The 18,794-nt window shown below is 44.9% G+C and overlaps 1 protein-coding gene across 2 annotated transcripts in view; it reads left to right on the forward strand.

Annotated features, from left to right (window-relative positions):
• The window catches only part of PLXNC1 (plexin C1), a 152,040-nt gene that overhangs the window by 21,717 nt on the left and 111,529 nt on the right, over positions 1-18,794 (forward strand). For both annotated transcript variants that reach the window (XM_045467017.1, XM_045467016.1), the window contains exons 2-4: positions 1,563-1,703; positions 14,376-14,510; positions 17,918-18,018. In XM_045467017.1, the coding sequence (XP_045322973.1) occupies positions 1,563-1,703; positions 14,376-14,510; positions 17,918-18,018 (377 nt within the window). The remainder of the gene's footprint in view (positions 1-1,562; positions 1,704-14,375; positions 14,511-17,917; positions 18,019-18,794) is intronic.

Raw genomic sequence — 18,794 nt, forward strand, 5'->3', positions numbered from 1 at the left:
TCATGAGGCATCCTTATCTAAACAGTGATCTATTGTTCTGATTCTCAGACCCACAGAGATTTTTTTTTCTTAACTTCGATTTTAACAGGACAGTTCCTCATCTTCCCTGACTGCATGAAAAGCATCTTCTAACAGGGAAAAAAAAAAAATCTCTAATGGGCTTTCCAAAAATCTTCTTAAACTGAGTTCACTATGGAACATTTTATGCAAATAAGTCACTCTCTCTTAGGTTATGACATCTTTCCCTTGAAAAGTGATCACGGCATTGGAGAAATCCTCACTAGCTTATCTTTTCTCCCCAGCGTAACTTCAACAAAGAAATATAGACGGCACTTTAAAGGCTTCAGAAATCAATTTAGTCCATGAATCCATTTACTTTAGATGTTAATGAAACTTGGTGGGTTTAAAAATAATGAATGTTTAATAAGACATAAATTGAAAGACATAAACACTGTCAGCAATAATATAATGAAGTTAATAAGTCTTAGCCTCCCCCTGCTCACCTCCCCTCTCCCTAAACAGGGCGATTTAAGGAGTTAACGGTGATGCTCACTGGAGTTTGCCAGCTCTCCCATTGGCTAAAACTGAAATGTGGGTTTGGAAACCTTAGTACAATTGGGAACTGAGCTCTGGCAGATAAAGTATGCTATCACACTGTGTTCAGTAGCTACAGACAGTAACGGCTCGCTCTAGCTTCATATCTTCCAGAGATTTGTGTAACAAACTCAGTTTCCTGTCGTTGAAGGCAGGAAGCAGCATGAAGCGCTTTATGCCTTTAACCAAGAAAGAAAAAGACATTTTGGTCAACACTCCCTCTGCCCTGGGTTTGAAAAGGGGCTGTATTGAATGATCAGGAGCAAGCATGTGATTATACGTGCTCAATGCTCCAGACCATTTAAATGCCTTCGGGTTGGAGTTCGGCTTTTTGTTTCCTCATCAAGAGCATCAGCACCAGGGTCCAGTCCTTCTGCTTGGTTCCTCTTTAGCTTTGTGGTTCTGTCCTGCCCACCAGCCTTGAGTGTATCTTTCCCTTTTTACCCTCTGAGTTAATTATCCTATCTTTGGGCTTTACATTGTATCCGTCTGGTGAATCCAGAGTCCCTCCTGTCTGCCGTCACACCCAATGGGACTGTCTGCCTCACATTTTGGGAAGTGGCTTGTTTAACCTCACAGAAGCCAATCCCTAACTAAAATAATTTGTTGCAGGATCATGCAAACAGCCAAGCATAAGACTGTCTCCCTCCCAATTCAGCAATGGGCTCTTTCCTTGGCAATAAAGTGAACTCGGTTTGATGTATCAGCTGGGGGAGTGTTAAATGGATGGCTAGCTCGCTGCTGGAAATCAATGCATGTTAATACATAGGAAACCAATGGCTTTCCATGGGTTGGGCAAGCATGGTGATCCCACACATAAAGGGGATAAGAGGTTGCTCCTGGGGATCTTGTCTAAGAAAATGTATTTGGGGCTCGAGTAGGATCCTTCCCGGGTGGGCATGAGTAATTATCACTGTTAAAAATTATCTTTTTTTTTTTTCCATTTGTGCGTTTGTGTGCATGTTCAGAAAGAAGGGGAGCAACCTGAAAGAGTCCAACCAATCGCATCATCTACCTTGATCCATTCCGACCTGACATCCGTTTATGGCACCGTGGTAATGAACAGGACTGTTTTGTTCTTGGGGACTGGAGATGGCCAGTTACTTAAGGTTGGTTTTCTGTGCCTTCTTCAATGTCAATTTTAATAGTGATCCATTTTGTGCTTTTTAATTTATTGTTTAGTGTTTCTCGGTTATACACAAGCTCATACCAACTGCTTTGTGAACTGTTCAGAGACCCTCAGCAATTACCAGAAAGAGACTTCTAGAAATCCGTATGTGATAGCCTCCCTAGCCGTGTAACAAAGCACCAGCCACCTTGCTTCCCAGGAGCCTGCCAAGTTATTCTCCCCTTCCTTACTCATAAGCTGCCTAGGTGAGGTAAATTGGGGTCTGGCCCTCACCCTACCCTGGATCACCTTCCTAAGACCTTTAACCTTTTAGTTCCTATCTCCTTTGTAGTGGAAATATACAAAGTACCTGACTTCTCCAAACCTCAAACAGATGAGGGATTATAAGACTTAAAAAGTAGAAAAAACAGGTGTTCCTTCCCTCCAGCCTATTTGACACCCACAGAGGGGTTTTGTTTTCTGCCCTTTGTACCCACACATACCATGGAGAGGTTAGAGACCTGAGATCCTTTGAGATTCCCCCTGACTCGTATCTCAGAGGACTATTTTTTCCCCCCACTGTAGAATGGGTATACCACTGGACAAGTTGGGATTTTTATTCCCTGGGCAGGGAGTGGGAGGCAGTTGGGAGGAGGAGAAAATAAAATCAGGGACCTCTAATGACTTGTCTGGAGTGATATAGTGGTTATCTTATCAATTTCATCAGGCATTTATTGAATACCTCCAGGGGGGGCTCCACCATTATTCATGGCTAGAAACTGCACTGTCACCCTAGCTTGACATTCCTTCTGCCTCCCAGTAGTCGGCTGATTTACTGTCAGTCCAGGTTCTAAATTGAGTACAAATAGATTTGATTTCTCAACTGATCTCCCATTGACAACTAGCTGTGTGACTGTAGGTGAATCGCCTAACCTCTCTGAGTTTCCCTTTCCTCATCTATAAAATGAGATTGTGCTAGACAACCCAGAAAACCCCTTTCTCTCCTGTACGGTCTCTAATTCTGTCTTCTCTGCGCTTATCCCGCACTCTAGCCAAACCTCTTGGCTTGTCCCCCGATGTGCGTTATGTAGTCTTGTTTGCCTACCTTTGTTCACACTGTGCCTCCTTCTGGGATTGCTTGCTTGCCTGCTTTTTTTCTCCCCCTATGCTTTACTGAATCCTATGTATCTATGCTTTGGCTCGGCTCAAACTCCACCTCCTCTTTGAGGCCTCCAAAGCCCAGAGTGATCACGTTTTCCCCTCATCTCCTGAAACACTCATTATCTGTACCATTCTGTAGGCCCATTACAGATGCCTCGTGTTGATCCCCAACCTTTTCACTCGTGTTTGTCTTGCCTTCCCAACTTGATTTTAAGCTTCTCAAGAAGGGGGTCCTGAATTCTCACAGCCTAATACAGTGTTGCGTGCCTGGTAGGCATTTGATTTAATCTGTTTTCTTTGGAGGAAACCCAGTAACATATGGGAGGGAGTTTGTTTGTATACACATTCTTTTAAAATATACATTGATCATCTCTCCTGTTGTGTTAGCTTTATTTCCTGGGGAAAGGTAAACACCCGTCAGTCATTCTACACAAGTGGCTTGGTGCCGTGTGATGACATCTGAAGCGAGGCCAACCTGGTCCGGCAGATTGGACCCATTAACCTGGCAGAGGAATTTGCCATCAGTCTTTACGGGGCCTCCTCACCAATTATCTCTTCAGATTTAGGATATTTTTGATGAGTATTTTGACAGGAACGCTGTTTCCCCAAAGCTGAGCCAACCAAACTGTTACATGGTAAGTTGGAGGTGAAGAACTCTTGGCTATAAATAGTTCCCCATGGGACAGGCTGGTTTCGCCTGTCCTGTTTGCTCACCCCAGCAGTTTGTGTACAACTGGCCAGTTTTTACTGATGTTGTGACACCAGAGGGGTGGGGCCAGGCTGCAGCTTTAAGCCACCGAGAAAGAGGTGGCTGACCAAAGTCTGGTTTCCTCAGCATCTGTATGGGGTATACCTTCAGAAGCCATGCCTGTGGCCTTGGTGTGTGTGTGTGTGTTTGTTTGTTTGTTTGTTTGTTTTTTGGATTCAAATAACAAGGGCAGGTTGGTTTATTGTTTTGGGACGGCTGACATCGGTCTGGTGTTTCCCTTGTGCCAGTCACATTAAGCGTTTTAACTCACTGAGTCCTCTCCACGGCTCAGGAAGATAGTTCTGCGATATATCCCATTGTCCCGATAAGGGAAGTGAGGCCCAGAGAAAGTGGATGATTTGCCCAAAGTACGTACGGCAGAGCAGAGATCTGAACCTGGAGTGACTTCAGAGTCTGCACTAATGTCCCCTGTGCTCCACTGAGTTTTGTGATCTCTGCCCCAGACATGCACAACCACTCCCTCAGCGTTCTTGGGGTTGGGGGGCAGGGCGTGGTGGTGAAGGGAAGCATGTTGATAGGGATCCATGGAGGGGAGGGGACAGTGGAACCAATACTCCTGGGGTGTCGGTCATGGTTTTTAGAAGCTCCGGGAAGCGGCATCTGGGTGGCTCAGTCGGTTAAGGGTCAGTCTTCACCTCAGGTCATGATCTCATGATCCGTGAGTTCGAGCCCCACATTGGGCTCTGTGCTGACAGCTCAGAGCCTGGAGCCTGCTTCACATGGTGTGTCCGTCTTTCTTTCTGCCCCTTCCCCACTCATGCTGTATCTCTCTCTGTCTCTCAAAAGTGAATAAACGTTAAAAAAAAATTAAAAAAAAAAAAAAAGGAGCTCCAGAAAGGATCCCAGCTCTGGAAGGAGGCAGACCGTCTGACTGAAGGGAATGCCTCAATGGCATAACTTCTTAGGAGTTAAACCCTCCCCCAGCTTTACTCAGGAAGGTCCCTTCCCTCAGGAGGAAGTTTTGAGGGACGAATTTGAACTGACTTAGCCCTGCCAAGCTGCCTTGGACAGCCCAGTAATTCCCAAGACTCCCCCATGTATCCTGTGTGCAGATTCTCGGATGTAGCCCCTGAAATAACCCAGAGTCCCGAGACCCAGGACCATGTCGATGATTGAGAAGGCACAGATAATCCCCGAATCCCTTTGTTCAGAAACTTCAAGCTTCTCCCTTGCCAGACTTGTCACCAGAACTGTTAGAAAAGACGAACATTGATAGACACAAGCTTGGCTTCTTAAGCCACAGAGTGGAGATACTAATGAGTCCCGCAAACAAAACCCAACCCGAGGCAGCCAGTGGGAGGAGGAGAAGAAAGAGGGCTTGGATCACCCACAGCCTGACTCATCAGTTTCCCAGTGATCAAGAGTTGGCAACATGTTGACAGACAATAGGCACTGTAGTATACGACTGGTTGGATGAGGGGCAGAAAACAGCAGTTGGGGGCCAATTGCTGGGGTTTTTTTTCCACCACTACACAAATGCACACACACTCTAACTTAAAGTCTCTGAAAACCTCACAGAATTTTAACATAGTTTGATGCAATTTTATTCTTTTTAAATTTTTTTTGATGTTTATTTTTTGAAGGAGAGAGCGCAGGGGGCAGGGGTGGGGCGGGGGGGGGGGTGGTGGACAGAGGATTCAAAGTGGGCTTTGCACTGACAGCAGCGAGCCCAGTGTGGCGCTCCGACTCGCGAACTGCGACATCATGACCTGAGCTGAAGTCGGATGCTCAACCGACTGAGCCACCCAGGTTCCCCTGTTTCGTGCAATTTTAAACATCGGGTTATTTAATTTTTTCTTATTACAAGAGTAATATATGTTCCTCGAGAAAGGTGCAAAGTAGCAGAGGGTGAGGGAAAAACAGGAAAAAAAAAAATACCCCTCGCTATTACCGAAAGGCACTGACTGCTATCAGCGTTTTCTTTTTCTTTCTTTCTTTCTTTTCTTTTCTTTTCTTTTTTTTTTTTTTTGCATAGTTGAGGTCAGACTCTATCCAATTTTGCCTCCATATTTTTCCTTCAGTTATGCCTGTATTAAAATGCTATGGCAAACTCTTGGTTAAATGGTATTTTTATTTTTTATTTATTTATTTATTTATTTATTTATTTTTTAATTTTTTTTTCCCAACGTTTATTTATTTTTGGGACAGAGAGAGACAGAGCATGAACAGGGGAGGGGCAGAGAGAGAGGGAGACACAGAATCGGAAACAGGCTCCAGGCTCCGAGCCATCAGCCCAGAGCCCGACGCGGGGCTCGAACTCACGGACCGCGAGATCGTGACCTGGCTGAAGTCGGACGCTTAACCGACTGCGCCACCCAGGCGCCCCTAAATGGTATTTTTAAATAGTTGTATCATATTCTCTTGCGTGGAAACATCACATTGCGCTTAGGCCGAGAGATCGAATCACTTTCAAAGCGTCTTTAAAGACCTGTGCTTCTTCCAGGCGATCTGCCACTGCCTCCAAAGGTAAGGTTTTCCTGAGGAAGAGTGGAAAAACTAAAGACTTCACGATATGCCAATACCCTCACTGCCCTCTTTCTCCTGCCTTTATTCCTAGATGCTTTTGTAAGATTTTTGAAACATGGTAGGAATTTAGAACTTGAAAGCGTCCTGTTGACAGTATCTCGTCTGTCCCCTTATTTTATCGACACGTGACCCTAATGGTTGTGAGATGGGTTGTGTCGTCACTTTTTCCCCCGGTTGTTTCCTCATTTTACTTCCTTTCTGATCACGATTGCATGCTATACTTTTTCAGTGGTCAGCGTCTCCACTGAGATCAGCTGAAAGAGGGTGGCCACGCTGAACTCAGCTGGCAGGAATTCATAACTCACGGGTCGCAAGCCAGCACGCTGCAGAGCGTACCCGTTTTTATAAACACGTGCGAATCCTTGTCCAGATTGTGGGACAGCCTCTCGTGTGGTTTGGATTCCTTTGAGCTGACTGTGTCGCGTACAGAAAATTGCCCTTATTTCAAGGGCAGAATTGAATATTTTCAGCTTTTCCAGGTGGTAAAGTAAGTATTAATGGAATATGCATGAAATTTGAAATTTGTAACTTTATGCATGCCCATTAGCCTTTCTTGTAAGCATAAAAGATAAGGCAGCAGGCGAGGAATAACAACAGCGAACATTTCTGAGCTCTTACCGCGCGCCGGCCGTTGGAGCCAGTGTCTGCATGGGTTAACTTGTTTAATCCTCATGAGTCCGTAGTGTTACCAAACCTACTTTATAAATGAAAAAAATGCGAGGCTCAGAGGGGTTAGGGAACTTGCTCAAGGTGATGTAAACTGAAGCAATCTGTCCCCTCTCCAAACTGCTCTGATAATTCACATGCACTCTGGAGGGCTTGGCAGAATTTGTGGAACTGTGTTTTGTTTTGTTTTTTTAAATTTTCTTTCAAATATTAGAGTACTGGGGTTAATACCAAGATGTAAGTGTTGAGGTTTTTTTGAGAAGAGGCCCTGGCTTCTGTGGTTTTAGTTTGTTCCTATTTGGGGATGGCCTCCTGGCAGCCCCACAGAGCCCAGACTTCTGTATTAGAAGGCAGGACTTCCCCCGCTCAGGTCTGCAAGTGGGTCATGGGAGCCCCTGAACCCCCTGTGGGACCCCAGCTTTTCCCCCGTGGGTTCTTTGGGAGTAAATGTCGGAAATCTGGGTTCAAGATGATTTTTGGAACGGCTCTTGTAGGAGGAGGCCAGTGCTGGGTTTCTCCAACATCCCTAGGACCGAAGTGGGTTTCAGGGTACTGGGTGCCGTCTCACGCATGTCCCTTCCCCGTATCATCAGAGAAGCACTACTCACATGCTTCGAGTTGGGACTGGCCATCTATGAGGCCCTCAAAACTTATTCCCACTGGTGGCTTTCATTTATCCAAACCGTGGAGCAAAATTGAGACCAGTTCTAGAAAGTTCTTCTGCATGGAGGTCTGCCTTGATTCTGGTTTTAAAGTTTTCAAATGACAGGAAGAGATAACAAAAATAATAAAATATTTTATAAGGACAAGCTCACTATTTATATTCCCACGGAATGTTCAAATAAGGAAAAGGAGGCCAACCCAGGACAGGACCTGGGGCCGGAGGTAGGGGAGTGGGGATGGCTAGGCTGAAGTAATAGACCAAAAAGGAAAAATAGCAGGAAATGGCCTCCACGATTGGCTGTTGGGAATGTCATACGAAGCTATTTCAAGTTCACCTCCATCTCACTCATTCTAGTTTGTGAGTTAGCCGGGACTCCCCAGTTTAGAGCTCTTCCTGCCATGTCCACACAAACCTAGAACTTGTGGTTCAAGCTGTATGCTTCTCTTGCTACTTACACTGAAAAAAATAGGTTGGAAATAAAAGAGGAGTTTGCCTTAATCTTTATATTTCACCTTTGTTACTCCTAACGACTCAAGCGTACTGAACACTGGTGGATAATTACCTTGCTTTCTCATGTGTTCGTGTGCGTGGTTTAGGCCTCCTTCACCGCATTTCTTAGAAACTGTTTATTAAAAAAAAAAAAAAATGAGAAGATTGGCTTGGATGCCCTTTAACTGGTTAACCCCACAGAGTGAGGCCTAAGGAAAGAAATTTGGAGTATATGTTTCAGCTTTTTGAATACCTGTGGCTTTTCCATGTCATGGTAATAGTAAAGGAAAGAAAGAAAGAGGCTTTTGTTTAATTTTTCTCCCCCCGACCTCGTTTTCCTCACCATGCTATTCTTTCCGTGGGTGGTGTCAAATTTGTAACGTAACTAGCTGTCTGGTGTGGAAGTCTCACACTCCACACGTTTCAGGACTGGAATTGGGCGGGTTTTTTTTGTATGCAACAAAAATCCCAAGGCTAGTTAATAGCCTACCATGAGGCTTCAGGAAGATGTCAACAGGAACAGTATGTTGACACAAACTGAAATTCTCCATTGGGGAAAATTTGTTTTCTACACAGGCTTCAGCTGGAAAAATCTGAAGAGCCCTATAAAATCTTGAATGCTAATAGAATTTTTTTTTTTCATTTAATAAATATTTATTGGGCGCCTTTTATGTGCCAGACACTATTCTGGGTACTGAGGATACAAAAGTGAATAAAACAGGCAACCCCCTTGCTCTCATGATGGGGGGGGGGGCGGGAAAGGATGGAAAATAAGTTACTGAATTAATCAATAAAGCCATTTCAGACAGTGAGTGGTAAGTGCTATGGAGGAAATCGACTGATGGGTAGAGAATGAGGTAGAAAGGCAACCAGGGAAAGCTTCTTAGAGGAGGTGACGTTTGAGACTTGAAGGATGAAGGGGTAGATAAGAATATGCATGGCAGAGGCTCAGGGTGACTTCAGATTAGGTCTGTACTAAAGGGGCATTCTGGAAACGAGATAAAAATCCACATCATGCCCAAGGGGTGTGTGTGAATTGGATGAGATTCTTTTATACAAAACTCAACCCATTTTGGGTTTCTGTGACTCATTGTTACTTCCTGCATCGCTTCACAGATCGTGTTCTTTTTCCAAGGCTGCCCAGCTAAACCGAGCTGAGGAAGGAACATTTCCCGTGCTCCAGTCTCGCTGGCTTTCTTCTCTGTGTTGATGTTGACATGAATGTTGCAGTTAGAAGATCCAAGTTTTGCTTTGATGCCCCTGGGCTGGGCTGTGGGGATGGGGATTGGAGGGGTAGGAGGTGATATTAATAGAGATCTAGCAGAGGAAGAAAGCCATGTTCTCTCCTGTCCTGGAGTCATTTGAGAGAGGTGAAGGCCCCAGTGGCAGAGACCCCCAAGCTCTCCATGTAGCATGTCTGGGCCCCCTGTAGATGAAAATGAAAATTTCCTGTTGTGCTGTCCTCAGGGTTATGGAGATCATTCTCTGCATATGATCTAGCAAAAAGAAAAACAATTTGATCCACTCACACTCACTTTTCACACTTAAATCTTATGTATTTATTTAAGATAGTACATTGACGTTGTTCAAAATTCAAAAGAACAAAGAGAATATACAGAGAAAGTCACATTCTTGACCTCTGGGGCAACAGTGATATGGGTTTCTTGGGTATCTTCCCAGAGATAGTTTATAAATGTCTTCAAGTAAAAGGGGGAAGATGGCCTTTCCCCCATTTTATCAAATACACAGCAGATTAAACATGCTATATAAATATGTTTATGTAATATATAAATATATACATATATACACGATGTAATGTGTTAAACATATACACAAGGAGCTTTCTAATTATTTTTACAGCTAAATAGTATCATATTTGTTTGACTATGCCTAACCAACTCACTGTTGTTGGACATTTGGGTTGTTTCAACCTTTTGCTAATTTGTGATGCAATAAATATCCGTGTACATATGTCATTCACCATACCTATGAGGGGCTGTGGGGTCTAAGGGTATGCTTTATAATTTTGATAGATAATGCCAAATTACGTTCTAGAGAAGTGTCACTCCCACTATCGATGAAACGTAATTTAAACCCAGCATCTGTAGTTATCAGGACAAGCTTTCAGTGTAAGCCACTCTAGGTAGCTTGTTTAGGAAACTGGTTGGTAAACCCCAGCACATAGTACACTTAAGAATTTTTTTTTAACACAATAAAGGCTTCCCTGCCAGAATTCAGAGTTCCAGAGAAAATACCGATGCCTCGTCTCCCGGTAAATCGCAGTTGCCCCAAACTAGATCTTCATAGCCCTTCCCCATCTACATCAACCATGTTCCAAGAATAAATAAAAGAAGTCCCTGTAAAAACTGCAGCGCAGGTCCTAACTCACTTAAGACGCATGAGTGGTGGTGTTTTATAAATTAAGTTTTTATTTTAAAGCAAATCCCAGACACTGTCATTTCACCCCTACATGTTTCATTACACATCTCTAAAAAATGATGGTCATTTTATTTTTTTTTTTTAATGTTTACTTTGAGAATACATGCATGCAAGTGGCAGAGAGGGAGGGGGAGAGAGAATCTGAAGCGGGCTCTGCTCTGTCAGCACAGAGCCCGCTGCAGAGCTCAATCCCACAAACTGTGAGATCATGACCTGAGCCAAAATCAAGAGTCCGGCACCGCAATGGTCATTTTCTTCAATAACCATACCCATAATGCTATTATCACAGCAAAAATATCAGTAGTTCTTCAGCGATATCTCATAGGAGCTTATACAATGAAATCTTCCTAAGTGGCTCGAGAGTATCTTTTGAAAATGACTTTTGTTGAGGTTAGAGTGGGAGAGAGCCAAAGCATAAGAGACTCTTAAAAACTGAGAACAAACTGAGGGTTGAGGGGGGGTGGGAGGGAGGAGAGGGTGGGTGATGGGTATTGAAGAAGTGCACCTGTTGGGATAAGCACTGGGTGTTGTATGGAAACCAATTTGACAATAAACTTCATATACCGAAAAGAAAAAAAGAAAAGAAAATGACTTTTGTTCAAATTGGTATCTAAGCAAGGTCCTCAGGTCAAACATGGTTGTCCTGCCTCTCTCAATCTGGTGTAGCCAACTCCCATCACTGCCACTGACTGATGGAGGAAATGAAGTCTGTTGTCGAATGTCTCATATTGTGGATTTGGCTGTTTTCTTGCTGCCTCCTCCTCATTCTGCTTCCCGATGTTAAATGAAAGGTCACACTAAAGGCTCAATGAGGTTCAGGTTCGGTTTTGTTGGCAAGATTGCTTCATAGGTGGTTCTGCCCAGGGATGCCTTTAACATGATGAATTCTTCTGGACAGCAGCCTGTCTTCTCTTGAGCGTCACTTGAGAACATTTTTATCAAGCATTTTTTAACTGGCTTCCTGTTTCCTCTCTTCTCTATGACCTCTTTTCTAGAACCAGATCAACTGAATCTCAGTTGATTAATAAGGAACGTGAATTAGAGATGGGAAGACAAGAATCTGGCAAGTCCACGCTTGGGTGGTGCCTGCCTGCTGTTTCTCTTCATTTGTAGTTTTCAGTAGGCCAGTGTTGTCCAGTAGAACCTTCCGTGATGATGGTAATGTTCTATATCTGTACTTTCAGTATGGTAGTCACTAGCCAAATGTGGCTAATGAGCACTGGAAATGCAGCTAGTATAACGGAAGTACTACATTTTAAATTTAAATTGTCACAGGTGACTGGTGGCTACCATACTGGATGGTGCAGCTAAAGTCACTTTTTTTTATTAAAAACATTTTTTTAATGTTTCTTTTGAGAGAGAAGAGAGAGAGCATGCGTGCACGAGTCGGGGGAGGGGCAGAGAGAGAGGGAGACACAGAATCTGAAGCAGCTCCAGGCTCACAGCTGTCCGCACAGAGCCTGACATGGGGCTTGAACTCATGAACCGCGAGATCATGACCTGAGCCAAAGTCAGACGCTCAACCAACTGAGCCACCCAGGCGCCTCTATAGGTACTTTTAAATGACTTGAGGCACAGACCTTTTCCACCTCTACTGGGACCTAAATGCTTCCATTCCTTTTTAAAAAGTCATATTTTAGTTACTGCAATTGACTTTTACAAGCTGCTCCTGAATTCAGTGGCAGTTCACGGGCCCCTAGTGAGTTACTAGTTGTACCAAATCTACCTGGACTTAACCCAGAGCAGATGATGGAAGAAAGTCACGACCACAAGACAAAGCCATACTCAGGCTGGGAGCAGGGACTCATGTAGGAAGATGCTGCCTGTGCCAAAATGATAAGGACTCTTTGATAAAATAGTAAATATGTATTTGCCATCAGGATATGTGGTACAGGCTTCGTATTGCTTAGTAGATGCGTGAATGTAGACTTTGTCTGAAAAGAATCTCAAGGGCCAACGTTTCTTTTAAAACCATGTGCCCATGGGGTGCCAGGGTGGCGCAGTCGGTTAAGCGTCCGACTTCAGCCAGGTCACGATCTCGCCGTCCGTGAGTTCGAGCCCCGCGTCGGGCTCTGGGCTGATGGCTCAGAGCCTGGAGCCTGTTTCCGATTCTGTGTCTCCCTCTCTCTCTGCCCCTCCCCCGTTCATGCTCTGTCTCTCTCTGTCCCCAAAATAAATAAACGTTGAAAAAAAAATTTTTTTAAACCATGTGCCCAATGTAACTGCCGTCCTCAGCAGTAGAGACACAGATGTAGATTTTACATATGGATGTATTCAAACTGACAAAATATTGAACACCTTCGATTTTAAAAGTATCGGGCAAGGGGATAGGTATAAAGATGATTAAGATACGGTCTCTACTCAAAAGGAGCTTACCATCTAGCAACATTATTATCTATTGTGTATTTATTATGTGCTACGCACCTTTTATAACTCTCCTTTGATCCTGAATAGTTGTATATAGGAAAGGCATTATTAGCCCCGTTTTAGAGACAAGGAAGTTGGGGAAGGTTAAGGTATTAGGTCAAAGTTAGCACAGCTTACTCAACGGAAAGAGTCAAGAGGCGCACCTGGGCTCAAGCGACCATTCTGTTTCTCCAGGGCTATGGTGATGGTCTGTGATACAGCTTCAGGCCCCTGCTTCCAACCTGCCCCTTACCATGTCACCTCTCTGCTCAGACCCTGCAGCGGCTCCCTCTCTCTCACCCGGAGTAAGAGTGAGATTTCTTTTTTTTTTTTTTTTAATATTTTTTTTTCAACGTTTATTTATTTTTGGGACAGAGAGAGACAGAGCATGAACGGGGAGGGGCAGAGAGAGAGGGAGACACAGAATCGGAAACAGGCTCCAGGCTCCAAGCCATCAGCCCAGAGCCTCACGCGGGGCTCGAACTCACGGACCGCGAGATCGTGACCTGGCTGAAGTCGGACGCTTAACCGACTGCGCCACCCAGGCGCCCCAAGAGTGAGATTTCTATACACGCCTACAATCACCTACGTTGCACACTTGTTACCTCACTGCTCTCTGCCTCACTGGTTCTGCTCGAGCCACACTGGCCACCTCAGGTTTTAGGGCCTCGGTACCAGTGAGTGGCTCTCGCAAGAGCATGAGTCACCCAGGCATCTAAATGGCCCGCTCCATTGTCTCCTGCAAGTGTCTCACTAAATGCCACCTCTCAGTGAGACTTACCCTGAACACGCATCCTGATGTCCTTACCCCACTTTATTTTGACTTACATCACCTTCTAATAGGGTTTCTAATTTAATTATTGTTAATTGTCTGCCACTACTCCCCTATACACACACACACACACACACACACACACGGTATATGAAGGTAGGTTTCTCCCTCCACCCCCCCAACTCATTTGTTCGCAGCCGTTTTCCAAACACCTAGAACATGCCAGATACGTAGATATTTATCGACTGAGGTGCATGAAACTCATGTAGGCCCAATTTCAAGGCCACGCTTATGTTTTATATGTAAACACATACCTGCTGTTTGGGCCTGTTAAGTTGTCCTGGTTACTTTAAAATGTGTGACTGCGTAGAATCATATAGGAGAGTCAGAGTAACACATGCAAATATATGTCAAGCCGGCTTCCTTTAGTTTGACGATCACTTGGCTTAGTACTGACGAAGCTGTCACCTGTAGCTTCTCGTAGAGCCAGATGTGATAGGGAATTGCAGGCTTGGAGCGTCCACACGTGAGGATACTGCCCCAGCACTGAAGGGTGGCTTCTGTGCGCGCGCACGCGCATTCACATGCGTGACCATGCTTGTTCTTCCCAGCTTCGTGGAAGACTGAGACACAAAAGGATGATTAAAGAACATGGTACCTCAGCCAGTATATGTAGTGAGGAAAAGAGCGTGTGGTCTTAGAATTAAGCTGCAACTCTTGCCACCCCGCTATTCAAAGTATTTAATAGAAATCTCATTTCTCTTTTTGAAAAAAAAAATAGGTTATTCTTGGTGAGAATTTGACTTCAAATTGCCCGGAGGTTATCTATGAAATTAAAGAAGAAACACCTGTTTTCTACAAACTGGTTCCTCATCCCAAGAAGAGTATCTACATCTATCTAACAGCTGGGAAAGAGGTAGGCGAAAATACTGGGTACAGCTTCTGACTTACGAATAAAAAATTGTTTAATTAATGTCATCATCTAGTAGTGAAGCTTTTACTTTGAACTATCAAGTTTAAACACTGCTGCAGGCTTCGAGAAGACCTTCAGTGGTTCACAGACATGGAATTAAAAAACCTTCCTGTCAGTAAGCAAGCAAGAAATATTACCTATTTAGACAATTTTATTATTGGCTATATTTCCAATGCGAGGCTTTTCAGAGGAGGGTGTGCTTGCAAATGGGTGCATAATCAGCAAGGTAACTGAATTTGCACATTTATTGTGTGGGCACTGAACAGTTAGATGCATTTATGAATATACCCAATGGGACTGGCTTTGGAATTGGGGGTTAATATCAGGCCACAGTCTCATGCACATTCATGAACCAGGAAATATATGGCACTCACCCTCCCTCTCTTAATTTATCTGGCCGTTTTAGTTTTTCTTCTTGCTTCTGCTTACTCAAATAAAAATAATAGCTTTTTATAGTTTCTTCATTTTTATAAAGTACTTCCACAAAGGAAAGAAAGCTAAGTTTTATTGCGTCCCTACTGACCACGTACTGGTTTTGTCCCTCTTAGATGCAGAGTTGTGTCTGTACGCACAGCTATAAAAACAATGTTGATGAAATATGCTACCAATTTAATGAGATAAAATTACCCTTGCTTTGTATATCAAGAGCCTAAGACTTGGAAAGGTTAAATGATTCAGTCAAGGAGATCTATCTCCTTGATATCTTAGGTTCATTCTATTTTATATATATGTAGGTTAGGCCTTGTCCAGACTGGGACATCAATTCTGTCCTGACATCAAAGCCCGTGATAAATGAGGTCGAATCCCAAACTTGCGAAAACTAAGCAGCCCATTCTGGCACGGTAATTCGGACCCATGGCCACTGGGGCAAACAAAGTGTGAAGAAGAAAATTCAGACTTGTGGAATTATCTAATGGAATAACAGATGCCTTCGGTCCAACCCCATTTTCCGTTCTTTTTATCTCTCGTTCTAAGGGGAACGGTGATGACAGCAAGCCACATGTGCTGTTGCGGTCACACAGTAGGCACACAAGCACATTGTCGTTTCCAGAATTCCCAGAATTGCCCTTTGCACGTGGAAGAGTCGTTATGTCAAAATGATCTCATTGAGATGAACTGTGGACCTGCCTGACGTTGGTAGACCAGTTGTTCACCATGCAGAATCTTCCTGAGCAGCTTGTGACCCCGTTAAAACACTTTTTATTCTGTTTCTTCCCTGGGCTTCCCGTATTCACGAGATTTTTGTCTACTCAACAAACTGCATATATTAAGTAACTATTCCCATTCCCAGGCTTTATTTATCAAGGGCATCTGAAAACTGCCAGCCGGAGAACGCGCTGTGCTGCCACACAGAGCTGATAAAATTCCAGCCCAAAGCAAAGACACTTGAAGTCTTGCTTAATCCGTGCATGTTTCTCCATTCAGCTTTTTGAAACATTGCAAAATGGCTCGTAAATTCTCGTTAGCACTTTCCTCCAAACTCAAGACTGTAAGCTGGGAACCACTGGAGAGCCACGGATAGCTGACAGGTCCTCACTTTCTGGAAGATAAAGAGTTCTAGCCTCTGGTCATTCAAAGCCTGAAGCCCTAGGGAGGGTTTTTGCCTGGGCATCAAAGCTGGTTATTCTTATATTCTTCACCTAGGTTTCCTGCTGGGGATCCTATTAGTAAGATTCTCGTTGAGCCAGCATAACCCCTAGACAGGCAAAAACCTAAGGAGGATCCTTTCCTAGACTCTTGGGGGATAGTAACAGCCAAACGAATATGCCCTGGTACATCCATGGAATACGTGGCCGCTAAAAATAATCATATGAAGATTTATGCATCGCTGTGGAATAGTCACTATCGTGTGTTACTAAGTTAGGGAAGCAGGTCCAATGTAGTACTAATTGTGTTCTCGCTTTTACAGAGAGAGATGTTGTTTGTGTGTTTAAGTACAGCGCATAATGGTTCTCATGGAAAGTTCTAGAGACTCCTATCCCACTAAGTGTCCTGAGCCAATGTGGCCCTAGGAGAAGATGTTATTTAGTCTACCCCGCCTGGAGTATCATCATGCTCAGCATATTCAAAGGCTCTCAGAAGCCTCGTAGTAAGGAAATCTGTTTGCCTTTTAAGTGTAAGGTCTCACATGTTTGTAGGGCTGTGGAACCTTTGCCTCACACAATAGCAGTAGCCAACATTTATCGAGCGCTTAGTATCTGCCAGACAGTGAAATAACCCTGTGGAGTCCGCAGCACCGTCACCATTTCAGAGTTGAGAAAACAAGGTTAGAGACACTACGTGATATTTATGCAAACCACCCCCCCCCCCCCCCCGAATTAAAAAGATGTTTTGTGAGCTACAGGGAAATCTCCACGTTCTGGTTGATTCTGGCTCAGGCTGGTGGTCTGCCCCCGCGTCTTTCAGCAACATGGAGGACTGAGAAATAGACGGGTCTGTCCTCCATGTAGTCAACTTAGAATTGAACACTACTCCCCAGGATAGCCTATTTTCCTCACCAACCGTTTCTAGAACGCTCTGTGTTTCTAACCTTTTAAAGAAGTTACTTATACCTTCTAGCGTGTACAGCTTCCTGGCTTAATGAGTTCCACAAGTTTCCTTACTACCTGCTGTGGGATTTTGCCTGCAGAAAATGCGCTGTGTGGCACTGAGGTCCTCCCCGACTCCCGCCACCCTGCTTCCAGGCTCTGACTGTCTCAGATGCCCGGGTCTGCCCAGCACAGGCGCCTGGTCTGTGGGTTGCTCTTTCCTGACAACTGGAAGAGGCAGCTTGAGGGGCAGGCGATGATTTGAATACTCCCCCTGTTTCTTTTATGCCCAACTCCAGTGGAGGGAAGGTGAGCAAACGAGCCAGGAGCTGAAGCAGTGGAGTTACCCTGACAGGGGTGTGGGATTCTCCTCATTTCCGTGTCCAGCGACACTCCTGGGTCAGCGTGAGCCTTTACGTCCCCAGATGCTCATTTCCAGAGTGCCACTGACCACGCATTTAACTGTCTTTGTGTGAAGGCCAGGTGACCTGATTCCATGATCCCTTGGGAAGTCATTATTAGCAGATCAGACCCACCTGAGAGAGCACTTAAAAATACAGATTCCGAGGCCCGGTCCCTGACCTGCCCAGCCCGAGTCTCCAGAACAGGGATGGCAGGCCATCTGGGAACCTGCACTTTCCAAACCTCCCCAGGGGATGCATACCCCGGAACTTGAGAACCACTGCCCAACGTCCTTACAGAGGCATTCCGAGTTCAAGTTGACAAATGTGCTCTCTTTGTGGCCCGTTATCAGATAAGGTGTTGTCGTTTTTGTGGCGGTGCTTAGAATTCCGTCTGAGCTGCTGTCATCTTCATTTCTAGGTGAGGAGAATTCGTGTTGCAAATTGCAGTAAACATAAATCCTGTACGGAGTGTTTAACAGCAACAGACCCTCACTGCGGTTGGTGCCATTCTCTGCAAAGGTATTTCCTGAATTCTTTCTCACCAGCTCACATTTTCGAGAGAGAGAAAAAAAAAAAAAAGTGTCATGCAGCAGAACACTTGTTGCCCTACTTTGACGATCCGTGCCAATGACCTGGGGGAGCCGATCTCTTCGCCGCCTGAAATATCAGTGCGTGATCCTCATTAATTCTCGGAGATGTTCCCAGCTGGGCCAGTGCGGCGGGATCATTTGACCCGGACCACTCCGGGTTACCCGACCTGGGGGGTGGGAGCGGGGTGGGGACAGGTCACCAGGAAGGATAGCCTGGAGCTGCCGATTCTGCTTGTACTTTCTACAGAGTTCTCCAAGACTCCAGAGAGAGAGAGAGGCAAAAGGTCTCCCCTCAGAGGAGATAGAAGAATAGGGATGTTTGAAAATTTCCCACCGAATCCTCGTAATGTCACGTACTCGGATGGCTCGGTGGAAGCCTTATTATTGATGATGTTGTCTCCTAATGCGCGGTACAGCTGTGGGCCTGCTGTACAATCTCAGTCTCCAGGCAGAATGTGCCCAGCCTGGTCTTGAATTACGATGTTCACGACCCATCCAGGCTCTGGGGCGACTTGTAAGCGGCTCCCTCGCCATGGCAGCTCCCAGCGTGGCTGGGACCGGCCTGGTTGGATTCGCTGTTGCCATGGCAACCCAGTACTCGGGCTCCCGCTACAGAAGCAAGGAGGAGAGTGGCGGAGCTGGAGCTCAGGCAGGGGAAAAAAAAAAACCACCATAACGGTGGCCGTCAGTTTGGTGCTTTCCGTT

Source organism: Leopardus geoffroyi, chromosome B4, assembly GCF_018350155.1.
Source record: "Leopardus geoffroyi isolate Oge1 chromosome B4, O.geoffroyi_Oge1_pat1.0, whole genome shotgun sequence".
Lineage (NCBI taxonomy): Eukaryota > Metazoa > Chordata > Mammalia > Carnivora > Felidae > Leopardus > Leopardus geoffroyi.